This window comes from Pseudophryne corroboree, chromosome 4, assembly GCF_028390025.1.
Source record: "Pseudophryne corroboree isolate aPseCor3 chromosome 4, aPseCor3.hap2, whole genome shotgun sequence".
NCBI lineage: Eukaryota > Metazoa > Chordata > Amphibia > Anura > Myobatrachidae > Pseudophryne > Pseudophryne corroboree.
The window spans coordinates 742,837,743-742,850,242 of record NC_086447.1 but is presented as its reverse complement, the minus strand read 5'-3'; the positions used below and the strand labels follow the sequence as shown (position 1 = coordinate 742,850,242).

At 44.9% G+C, this 12,500-nt stretch overlaps 1 protein-coding gene across 1 annotated transcript in view; it reads left to right on the top strand.

Annotated features, from left to right (window-relative positions):
* Positions 1-349, top strand: part of CST7 (cystatin F) — a 66,404-nt gene extending 66,055 nt beyond the window's left edge. Inside the window, exon 4 of the mRNA XM_063919793.1 lies at positions 139-349. Coding sequence (XP_063775863.1) covers positions 139-261 — 123 coding nt within the window. The 3' untranslated portion in view covers positions 262-349. The remainder of the gene's footprint in view (positions 1-138) is intronic.
* The last annotated feature ends 12,151 nt before the right edge of the window (positions 350-12,500 follow it).

Below are 12,500 nucleotides of genomic sequence, written 5' to 3'. Positions count from 1 at the left end.
TCCTGAATGCATGGGAAACAAAATAGCAACTGTGGCAATAGTGAGAGTAAAACCTATCCTAGTCATAAGCCATGGCTGAGATTGTAATCCATATCTTGTATAATGCAACATTACATGTCATTGTCTTTCTCTTTGCAGATATTCACCTGTTACTCAGAAGTGTGGAAAATAAGCTGGCTGCATATCGAGGCAGTGTCTGTGCTAGAGTGCACTCAGGGTCTAGGTATCCAAAGACTTCAAGGCCCCAGACGTTCGCTTTAGTGCTGTCGGATTATTCTGTCACCTGCTTAAAGAGATCTTGGAGAGGACGGATGTAAATCTTTTTTTAATAAAGTTTGCATAAATGACATGCATAACAATATATACAGTATTATGGGAAAAAGCAAATACATATGAACATATATAATATACTGTAAAGTATATACCAGAGGCATCTGCACAGGTGATAGAGATTTTGAGGCATCTATTCTGCACAGGTGATGGAGATTTTGAGGCATCTGCACAGGTGATAGAGATTTTGAGGCATCTGCACAGGTGATAGAGATTTTGAGGCATCTGCACAGGTGATGGAGATTCTGGTTCCTGTGGTAACTGAAGCCATAAAGCAGGATCGCCTAACTTCCCACACCCCAACCTTGTGTTTATACAAGATAGACAGTCAAATGTAATCATAGGCCTCCTCCTGCAACATTACATTGATGTTAAATATGTTTTGTAAGTACTGTAAGAGTTCATACGATTAAATTATTACAGCGGTGTAGATATGGTCCATAATTATGGGGTTTAAGTTATGAAACAGGTGACAGCATTGAAACCATAACTAAACACCCATTTCCAAGGGAACCTTCCCGATAGGCCCACTTGTAGACATAGAGGAGTGTAGACAAATGCATCAATAGCAAACTTTAGGTAAATACCCATCGACCCGCCTGTGAAATCTTCAACTGGTAAGTGTGCTGTGATAGGCAGAGTTGTTCATAGCAACACAGGGGCTGATTCAGACCTGATTGCTGTGCTGCTAATGTTGCTGACCTGCGATCAGATAGTCGCCACCCAAGGGGGAGTGGAAATTCGCCCATGCAAATGTGCGATCGCATTCGGGCAGCTGCAAATCCGTTTGCACCTCACTCAGTGTGTGCAGTCTCTGCGCAGCCCAGGATTTACTCCTCCAGTGCGATCAGAAGAGGCTGATCGGGCCGGAGCTGCTGTTAGACACCCTCCCTGAAAACGCTTGGGAATGCCTGTGTTTTTCCAGACACTCCCAGTAAACGGTCAGTTACCACCCACAAATGGCCTCTTCCTGTCAATCACCTTGGGAATGCCCGTGCAAATAAAATTTTCTAACCATCCTGTCGCTGACAGTTGATGCCCATTGTTGCTGTCCGATGCGAGTGCGCATTGCGGTGCATACGCATGCGCAGTTAAGACCTAATAGCCTGCTGTGCGAAAACGCACAGCAGCGATCAGGTCTGAATCAGGCCCACAACCTTTGCAGCAGGTACCTGTGTTTGTCATACATATTATCTTACTATTGACTCACTTACATCAGGCATGTTTCCCAAAGACTGGTTTATAGCGGAAGTAGTGCCGATATTCAAAAAGGGAAGTAAAGCTGAACCGGGTAATTATAGACCAGTAGGTCTTACATCCATAGTGGGGAAAGTACTGAAAGGTATTCTAAGGGATAGTATACAGCAGTTCCTTGAAGCCAATAAGGTTATTAATAGGAACCAACATGTATTTGTGAAGGATAGATTATGTCAAACAAACTTACTAGGCTTTTATGAAACAGTTAGTGCAAACCTTGATCAGGGTAAGGAGGTGGATGTAAAGCTTTCGACACAGTACTGCACATGAGACTTATCTATAAGTTACAAGAACTAGGGCTAGGGAGCACAATATGCACTTGGGTTAGAAATTGGCTAGATAATAGGGAGCAGCGTGTTGTGGTAAATGGAACTTTTTCAAATTGGACTGAAGTACTAAGTGGGGTGCCACGAGAGTCTGTACTTGGACCACTATTGTTCAACATTTTCATTAACGATCTAGCAGTAGATCTAGAGACCATGGTATCAATTTTTGCAGACGACACCAATTTGTGTAAGGTTAGAAATACGGAGGGTGATGCGGACTCTCTTCAGAACGACTTAGGGATGAGAGTATTATACTCCCATTATATAAATCACTAGTGAGGCCATATCTTGAATACTCTGCACAATATTGGGCATCATACTACAAAAAGGATTTCTTGGAACTAGAAAAGATTCAGAGGCGGGCGACCAAACTAATTAAGGGGATAGAGGCGCTGTAATACGAGGAAAGGCTTGCAAGGCTAGGCATGTTTACATTGGAAAAGAGGAGACTAAGGGGTATATTTACTAAGGTCCCGATTTTGACCGAGATGCCGTTTTTTCTTCAAAGTGTCATCTCGGTAATTTACTAAACTCAAATCACGGCAGTGATGAGGGCATTCGTATTTTTTGGGTAGTCCATGAAAATAATTACGAATGAATACACCATCGGTCAAAACGCGGCTGTTTAAGTATGAATCTCGGTCATTTACTAAGAAGTGCAAAGCAAAAAAAAATAAAACACTGCCGTGAAAAATTACAACTCGTAAAAAAGTGCTAAAAAAAAACAGACCTGCTTTTTTAATCCGTGATTGTATAGGCATGCAGGGATCCATGAGATCCGTGCATGTATATCAGTGGGAAGGGGTGGGAAAGTGGTTATTTTCTAAAAAAAAATTGCGTGGGGTCCCCCCTCCTAAGCATAACCAGCCTCGGGCTCTTTGAGCCGATCCTGGTTGCAGAAATATGGGGGAAAAATTGACAGGGGTTCCCCCATAATTAAGCAACCAGCATCGGGCTCTGCGCCTGGTCCTGGTTCCAAAAATACGGGGGACAAAAAGAGTAGGGGTCCCCCGTATTTTTAAAACCAGCACCGGGCTCCACTAGCTGGACAGATAATGCCACAGCCGGGGGTCACTTTTATATAGTGCCCTGCGGCCGTGGCATCAAATATCCAACTAGTCACCCCTGGCCGGGGTGGGAACTTTCTGCTCAGCGGTGAGGTCACTTTCGGTCAACCGCAGGGCAGAAAGTTCCCACCATTGGTTACAATGGAGCACATAGGCGCTACATTGTAACACTGCCGCGTGCTGCCTGTCAGTCAGTACAGGAGCACACAGCCGATCAGGAGGGTGCTACAACGTGGCGCTCCCTGATTGGCTGAAGAAACCCACTTAGACAGAAGTCAGAGTGGGTTTCTGGCAGTCGGGGAAAGGGGACCCATGTGCAAACATGGGTCCCCTTTCAGTGCGTGGCTCGGGTGTCCGTTTTTTTATTTTATTCAAGTACGTGGATTACAAATGGATGCTACGAGGAGCCTGGGACCCTGGAGCTGGTGAGTATAATTTATTCAACAGGTACCCCTTGGATTCTACTGGAGAAGAGGACCGACCTGCGTGGGGCCATAGGTAAGTATGTTTGTATGTTTGTGTGGATGTATGTAATAAATCTTTACTTTCAAGGTGTGTGTGTCTTGTCTTTTTTTGGGTATTTTTTTAGTAGTAGTACTACAGGTACCAGCGGGCCCGTTTTTCCGCCGCATGCTGGTACTTGTGGTTCTCCAAGTACCAGCATGCGGGGGAGGCTTGCTGGGCCTTGTAGTACTGCTACTAAAAACAATATCTTTTCATTTTCACAAAAGGCTATCAGCCCCCCATCCGCAGCCAATTGGATGGGGGGGACAGCCTCGGGCTTCACCCCTGGCCCTTGGGTGGCTGGGGGGGGGGGAGCCCTTGATTGAAGGGGTCCCCACTCCCCCAGGGTACCCCGGCCAGGGGTGACTAGTTGGATTTTTGATGCCACGGCCGCAGGGCACTATATAAAAGTGACCCCCGGCTGTGGCATTATCTGTCCAGCTAGTGGAGCCCGGTGCTGGTTTTAGAAATACGGGGGACCCCTACTCTTTTTGTCCCCCGTATTTTTGGAACCAGGACCAGGCGCAGAGCCCGATGCTGGTTGCTTAAATATGGGGGAACCCCTGTCATTTTTTCCCCCATATTTCTGCAACCAGGGTCGGCACAAAGAGCCCGAGGCTGGTTATGCTTAGGAGGGGGGACCCCACGCATTTTTTTCTCCGTTTTACAGTGTTTATTTAAAAAAAAAAAAAAAATGAACCCCAGCACGGATCACACAGATCCGGCCGAGATTCATTTTGAAAAAGTCGGCAGTGTTTTGCTAATCACTGCCGTAAAAAAGGTTAAAAAAAACACGAATGACATCGACATCGGAACAAATGAAAAATCCGAATACGACAGCTTAGTAAATTAGTCGTAATAAATTCAAAAAGTTGCAGTTTTACACTTTCGATGTCATTCGTGATTGAACTTTGACCTTTTTCCGAAAATTACGAATGTTAGTAAATATACCCCTAAGAGGGGACATGATCAACATTTACAAATATATAAGGGGACAGTACACAGAGCTTGCGGGGGATCTGTTTTTGGTAAGATCAACACAGAGGACAAGTGGACACCCGCTTAGGTTAGAGGAGAGGAGATTTTTTCCACTCAGAGACTAAAAGGTTTATTCACAGTAAGGACAATACGTGTTTGGATTTCCCTGCCTGAGAGAGTAGTAATGGCGGACTCGGTCAACACTTTTAAGAATGAGCTAGATAAATTCCTAATGGATAAGGATATACAGGGTTATGGTGCGTAGTCATACACTATAGTTATGCAAAAAAAGAGGAACGCAAACTCAGCGGCAGACATTAGTAACAGACAAAATTAGTCCTAAAAATAATACAGCATAGGAGACCACAAATAGGTTGAACTCGATGGACAGTTGTCTTTTTTTAACCTCAGGTACTATGGGCCTAATAAAACAAACATACAGGGATAATATAGTAACATAGTAACATAGCGGGTAATTCAGACCTGATCGTAGCTGCAAATTTTTTAGCAGATGGGTAAAACAATGGCCCTCATTCCGAGTTGTTCGCTCGGTATTTTTCATCGCATCGCAGTGAAAATCCGCTTAGTACGCATGCGCAATGTTCGCACTGCGACTGCGCCAAGTAACTTTACTATGAAGAAAGTAATTTTACTCACGGCTTTTTCATCGCTCCGGCGATCGTAATGTGATTGACAGGAAATGGGTGTTACTGGGCGGAAACACGGCGTTTCAGGGGCGTGTGGCTGAAAACGCTACCGTTTCCGGAAAAAACGCAGGAGTGGCCGGGGAAACGGTGGGAGTGCCTGGGCGAACGCTGGGTGTGTTTGTGACGTCAACCAGGAACGACAAGCACTGAACTGATCGCACAGGCAGAGTAAGTCTGGAGCTACTCTGAAACTGCTAAGTAGTTAGTAATCGCAATATTGCGAATACATCGGTCGCAATTTTAAGAAGCTAAGATTCACTCCCAGTAGGCGGCGGCTTAGCGTGTGTAACTCTGCTAAATTCGCCTTGCGACCGATCAACTCAGAATGAGGGCCAATGTGCACTGCAGGGGGGGGGGCAGATATATAGACGTTATGGTAAGAACTTACCGTTGATAACGCGATTTCTCTTATGTCCACAGGTATCCCCAGGATAACATTGGTATATGGTTGAGCGACAGCGGAAATGGCACCAACACGGTCACGAGCTTTCTGGCCTCCCAGGATGCATCGGGGCCTTCACCATATAGTCCCGCCCACTGACTCAGTCAAATCAGTTCTTTCCACAGCGATTTAGGCAGGAGCATCAGGTAGAGACCTGTTTAGGCGATAAGAACACACATGCACACCCTTCCATACAAGAAGGAAGAGGTTTAGGTATCCCTGTGGATACCTGTGGACATAAGAGAAATCACGTTATCAACGGTAAGTTCTTACCATAACGTCTATTTCTCTGGCTGGGTCCACAGGATTATCCACAGGATAACATTGGGATTCCCAAAGCCAATTCTAGTGGTGGGGACGCTCCTGATTACACAGGAGGACCTTTCGCCTGAAGTCTGCGTCATGAGAGGCAAAAGTATCCAAGGCATAATGTCTGATGTATGTGTTTATGGAAGACCATGTGGCTGCCTTACATATCTGTTCTGCTGAAGCACCCTGTTGTGCTGCCCATGAAGGACCTACCTTATGTGTAGAGTGTGCAGAGACATTAGCCGGAGTAGAGAGATCTGCATGAGAATAAGCTTCTGATATTACCATTCGGAGCCATCTCGCCAGCGTCTGTTTACTAGCAGGCCATCCTCTTCTATGGAATCCGTAGAGGATGAAGAGAGAATCTGTTTTCCTGATGGCACTAGTATGATCTATGTAGATTCTTAAAGCTCGGACTACGTCCAGCGACGCTTCTCCCACAGATAGTCCCGATACCTGAAAAGATGGGACTACAATCTCTTCATTCAGGTGAAACTTTTAAACCACCTTTGGAAGATAACCAGATCTCGTTCTGAGAACTGCTCTGTCTGGAAAAAAACTTAGGAAAGGAGACTTACATGATAACGCTCCTAAATCTGACACTCTTCTGGCTGACGCCATTGCCAGTAGAAAAAGTACTTTAGCCGTTAACCATTTAAGATCTGCTCTCTTAAGCGGTTCAAACGGAGGACCCTGGAGGAATTTTAGAACTAAATTCAAATCCCAGGGAGCCATAGGAGGAACAAATGGAGGTTGAATATGTACAACTCCCTGAAAGAAAGTACGTACATCTTGTAAATCAGCAATCTTTCGCTGAAACCATACAGTTAATGCTGATACTTGAACTCTCAAGGAAGCAACCTTCAAACCCTTATCCAATCCTGCTTGAAGGAAATCCAAAACCCTGGATACTTTTAAAAGATCTTGGATTCAAATTTTTTCCAGTTCACCAATGAATATAGGCTTGCCATATTCTATGATACACCCGAGCTGAAGAAGGCTTTCTTGCTCTAAGCATAGTCTGGATTACTTGTTTCGAAAATCCTCTTGCTTCTAAGATAGTGGTTTCAACAGCCACGCTGTCAAAGACAGGCGATCCAGATGACTGTGGTAACAAGGACCCTGTATTAACAGATCTGGACGTTGAGGGAGCAGTATCGGTGCTTCCACGGATATTCTTAGCAGATCTGTGTACCAATACCTTCTTGGCCAAGCTGGAGTTATTAGAATTATCGCTCCCTTTTGCTTGCTTTATTTTTCTCACTACTCTGGGTAACAGAGATATTGGAGGGAACAGATATGCCAGATGAAATTTCCATTCTACTGACAGTGCGTCTACAAGGACCGCTCCTGGGTCCCTTGTTCTCGATCCGTACCTTGGAACTTTGTTGTTTAGACGAGATGCCATGAGGTCTATCTCTGGTAGACCCCATCTGTTCACTAGTGTCTGAAACACTTCTGGATGCAATGCCCAGTCGGTTTCCTGAATGGTGTGTCGACTGAGAAAATCCGCTTCCCACTTCAGAACACCTGGGACAAACACTGCTGACAATGCTGGGAGATGGAGTTCTGCCCATCTTAGAATGGGAGTCACTTCCTCCATCAATCTTTTGCTGTGAGTTCCTCCTTGATGATTGAGGTACGCTACTGCTGTCGCATTGTCTGAGCGGATCTGGACCTGTCTTCCTCGCAGACTGTCCTTTGCCTGAACTAGAGCTGATTCATCTTACTGTTTGAGCGCCAATGCATGCTGCACATTTTTCTAGCTTTTGAACTAGAGCCCTGTAAATGGCCCTTATTTCCAACAGATTTATTGGCAGGTAACTTTCCCTTGCGGCCCATTTTCCCTGGAACCACAGGCTTCCGAGTACCGCACCCCAGCCTTGCAGGCTGGCATCTGTTGTCAGGACTTGCCACTCTTTTTTATCCAAAAGGGTCACCCCTTGTTTAAATTGTCTTTCTGTAGCCACAACGCTAGAGACCTTTTTATCTTTACTGGAAACTTTATCATCTGCTTTTTTATCGTCTGATGATTTCCGTTCCATTTGGTCAGAATAAGGTGCTGCAATGGTCTGGAGTGGAATTGCGCATATTCCACCATGTCGAAGGTTGATACCATCAGACCCAACAGTCGCATTGCTGCATGGACTGACATTGTCTGGGTGTGCAACGCTTCCTGAGCCATGACCTGCACCTTGACTATCTTTTTCTCTGGTAAGAGAACTTTCTGTAGGTCTGAATCCAATATGGTCCCCAAATGAACCATCCGCTGTGACGGATTCAGGGACGACGTCTCCCAATTTATGAGCCACCCGTGTCTCTGTAGACAAACTATTGTCTGTTGAAGATGTCTCAAAAGTAAATCTTGCGAATGTGCTAAGATTAACAGGTCGTCGAGGTATGGGAATATTCTTATCCCCTGTTTGCGCAGACAAGCTGCCATAACCACCATGATCTTGGTAAACACGCTGGGTGCTGTTGCTAGCCCGAAGGGCAGAACTTGGAACTGAAAATGTTCCTGGAGGATGGCAAACCCGAGGTAACACTGATGAGACAGTGCTATAGGCACATGTAGGTAAGCATCCCGTACATCCAGAGATACCATGTGATCTCCCGGTTCCATGGCCAACATTATGGAGCGTAGCGTCTCCATGTGGAACTTCGGGATCCAAATGTATTTGTTTAACATTTTTAGATTGAGAATTGGTCGATATGACCCATTTGGCTTCTGGATCAGAAATAGATTGGAGTAAAACCCCTGTCCCCTTTGTGATGGAGGTACTGGGACAATCACACCAGACTGCAGTAATTTTTGGACTGCTTCTTGCAGGGCATTGGCCTTCGACTCTATACGAGATGGGCTGGTGCAAAAAAATCTTTGAGGAGGCTGCCTCCTGAATGGGAACCCATACCCCTGAGATACCACCTTCTGCATCCAAGCATCTGTTGTTGACTGTTGCCATATGTGTGCAAAATGAAGGAGTCTGCCCCCAACCCTGGAATCCTCCAGGCGGAGGCCCGTCTCTTCAGGCTGATGGTTTCTGTTCAGGCTTGGAAGCTGGCTTTTTGCTAGCCCACTGCTTCCTACCCCTGGTTTTGAACTGGGGTTGCTTAGACTCCTCTTTAGCTTTCGCTTTGCTTTGCCAACGAAATGAGCGAAACTTTGAACCCTTGGACTTAGGGTTATAAATAGCCGGAAATCTGACCTTCTTTGATTCAGCCTCTGATTCTAGAATATCAGATAATGGTTTCCCAAACAATATATTACCAACGAAAAGCAATGCTTCCAATTCTTTCTTGGATTCCGCATCTGCTTTCCAGGTACATAGCCAAACTACTCTGCGAGCGGCTACTGTCAAGGCTGAAGCCTTAGAAGCAACTGTACCCATATCAATTGCTGCTTCTTCTAAGTATTGGGCAGATTGTCTTAAACGGCTTAAAAGGTACTCTTGCTCCGAAGTAGAAGAGATGTCATTTTCTAGTTCCTCTATCCATTCGCCCACTGCCTTTGCTGCCCAGGCCGAAGCCATAGCAGGTCTTACCACTGCTCCTACTAGATAAAATAAATTTTTCAAAAAACTATCTACCCTTCTGTCTGTGGCATTATTTAGCGAGGTAGATGACAGTGGTAAGGCAGATTTATGCACAAGTTGTAGAACATGTGCATCTACTTTTGGAGGAACTTCTCTTTTCGAACAATCCGCAGCCGGAAATGGATAATAAGAATTCCATCTTTTCGGAATCTTATATTTCTTACTGGGCGTCGCCCAAGACTCATCCATCATTTCCGTCAGTTCATCTGAAGCTGGGAATTCAGTTTTCACTGATTTTGTTCGTTTAAACACAGGTGCTTTAGATTTTAACACTGTTTTAGCTGGCTCTTCCAAAGACAGAACAGCCTTCACAGCATTAATAAGTTCAGCTACATCCTCTGAACTAAAACTCTGCGACTGATCATCATACGGAGTATTTGAATATACTGTATCATCATCTGTTGTATCATCTTGTGTAGTCTGCCACATAGACGCATCTGTCTTAGTCTTACCTGTCCCTTGGTTGCTTGTAGAGGCTACTGGAACCAAGCCGTAGGAAGGGAGCTGCATGTATTGGTTAATAGTGTAACCTAACCCTTGAGGTGGTGCTACCGGAGCTAACCTGTCCGCTATTGAAGATAGAGTCTTTGCGAACATATTCCATGGTGGCTCTGTTGGTGGTTGAACCACCTCCTGTTTTTTACTTTGCTGAAAAGCGAAACAGTTCGCACACAAGCCCTCATAAGTGATTAATCGATCCACATCAATTAACCCTGTCTTACAAGATAAGCATGTTAGGGATGTAGGAGTGCATGATAAATTCTCCTCGTCACTTTTGCCGCTCACAGACATGGTAATAATCTATTAATGACTACACAATTTGTGACTGAAAATCACCTATATATGAGTATATAGAAGTGAGATCAATCTGACCACAGTGCACCTGAATTGAGGGTCAGAACAGGACTGACATTACACAGAAAAGTCAGCACTCATACTAGCAGTCAGTCACATGTTAAAGCATTAGACATTGACATATGAGAATACAACCCCCATTCAACTTATAACTAAGTAGGAAAATTGTACTTCTGTTTTTAACTGGTTCTTTTTCAACATAACATGCAGATTAACAATTAACTAAAAATTAACAATTCATACTAACAAGTGGAGAGAATTTTTAGTACTGTATACCCTTCCTCTGGAGAGCGGGATACAGGGAGACTCACCACACGTCCATATCCAAGCAAATGCGCTCGTGAGACGCTGAGTGTATTCAGACGCTACCGATGTACACTACCGCTCTTGATAACTGATAACGGACACAGTCGCTCCTGCAGACACGGACGCTCAGCGATTTCCACGTGCATGCAGACGCTAAGGCCTGCGCCTCGGTCTAGGCGGGATCTCTAGTGTACACAACCGCAGCGTCTAAGCTGCGACCGAGTACCCTCGTGGTAGCGTCTGAGACGGAAGTGAGGTCATTCAGTTCATGGACGGGAGACGCACGGAAACTGGTCATGAACTCGGAGGAGGGGCGGCCAGGAGAGCGTCTAAATCCCCCTGTTGACTTAAACCCTAAGGATCGCGGCCTCTACCTAGTCCTGGCGCCTATGATCCCTAGAGCGTAGCGCTGTCGCACTCGAGATGTTCGGCGCATCAACACACTGTTTGTAGTCTCCACCAAATCAGTGTAGCTGTGTCTGGACCCCCCTAGTAAGAGGAAATCCATAGACTTACCGTCCCCCCATGCTCCGGCCACAGCCTGGTTACGTCTGCTGGACCTGCTAGAACATCCGACACAGATGCCCGTCGAGACAGCACTATTACCGCGAAGGTAAGCGTTGTTGCGACCCGGTGGGGAGTTGTTGTAGCGACTCTTTCCAGTATGCGTTTAAGACGCTGTTAAGAAAAGTCGCTCAAAAAAAATATAGTAAGTCTATAAAAATAAACTAATAAAAGCTTTAGGCTGCTTTATTCACAGCAGCCCTGTGACCATGCGGCTTCCTGCCGCACCTAGCAAAAACTGATTTGACTGAGTCAGTGGGCGGGACTATATGGTGAAGGAGTCAAGGAAATTTCTATTTGAGTCCACAGGCGCTCATGCAAAAAGAAAAGGAAAAATATACATAGTGTACTCTGTCTTAGATATATCCTTCAATAAAATGGATGGATGTAAATTCTCGTACCACAAGAACAGGTCTACCGTTTTTAAGAGTAGACAACCACACTTTTCATAGGGGCTGGATTACACCAGTCTGGACTTATTCCTATCAGGATCTCCTTACGGATTAGATCCCACCAAAAAGAGAAAAAAAGCCTCTAATAGTGCAACACTGTTTTATTCCATACATAAAAACAAACTGAGGGGATATAGATGGTCTCTCACTAATAGAAATGGTCCACCACAAGAGCGGACAAAACAGCATGGGTCAGATATTTATCACAGGCGTCCCTGGAACCCGCCGTCCAAGTCAAATGGTGAAGTCCCAAAAACGTCTCCCCTCATAAAATCCTCCTGCCGACGCGTTTCAACACTTCTTGTGTCTTGATAAAGACACAAGAAGTGTTGAAATGCGTCGAAGGGAGGATTTTATCTACGTTCTCTGCCTGAAAACGCTCCATATCTGTGCTGCATTGTAGTATATAGTAGGAGGACAGTGCAGAATTTTGCTGACCACCAGTATATATATATATATATATATATATATAAATATATATATATATATATATAGCAGTACGGTACAGTAGTCCATTGCTCTACCTCTGTGTCGTCAAGTATACTATCTATCCATATCTGTGCTGCATTGTAGTTGTGCGCAGTATATAGTAGGAGGACAGTGCAGAATTTTGCTGACCACCAGTATATATATAGCAGTACGGTACAGTAGTCCATTGCTCTACCTCTGTGTCGTCAAGTATACTATCCATCCATATCTGTGCTGCATTGTAGTTGTGCACAGTATATAATAGGAGGACAGTGCAGAATTTTGCTGACCACCAGTGTATATATATAGCAGTATGGTACAGTAGTCCATTGCTCTACCTCT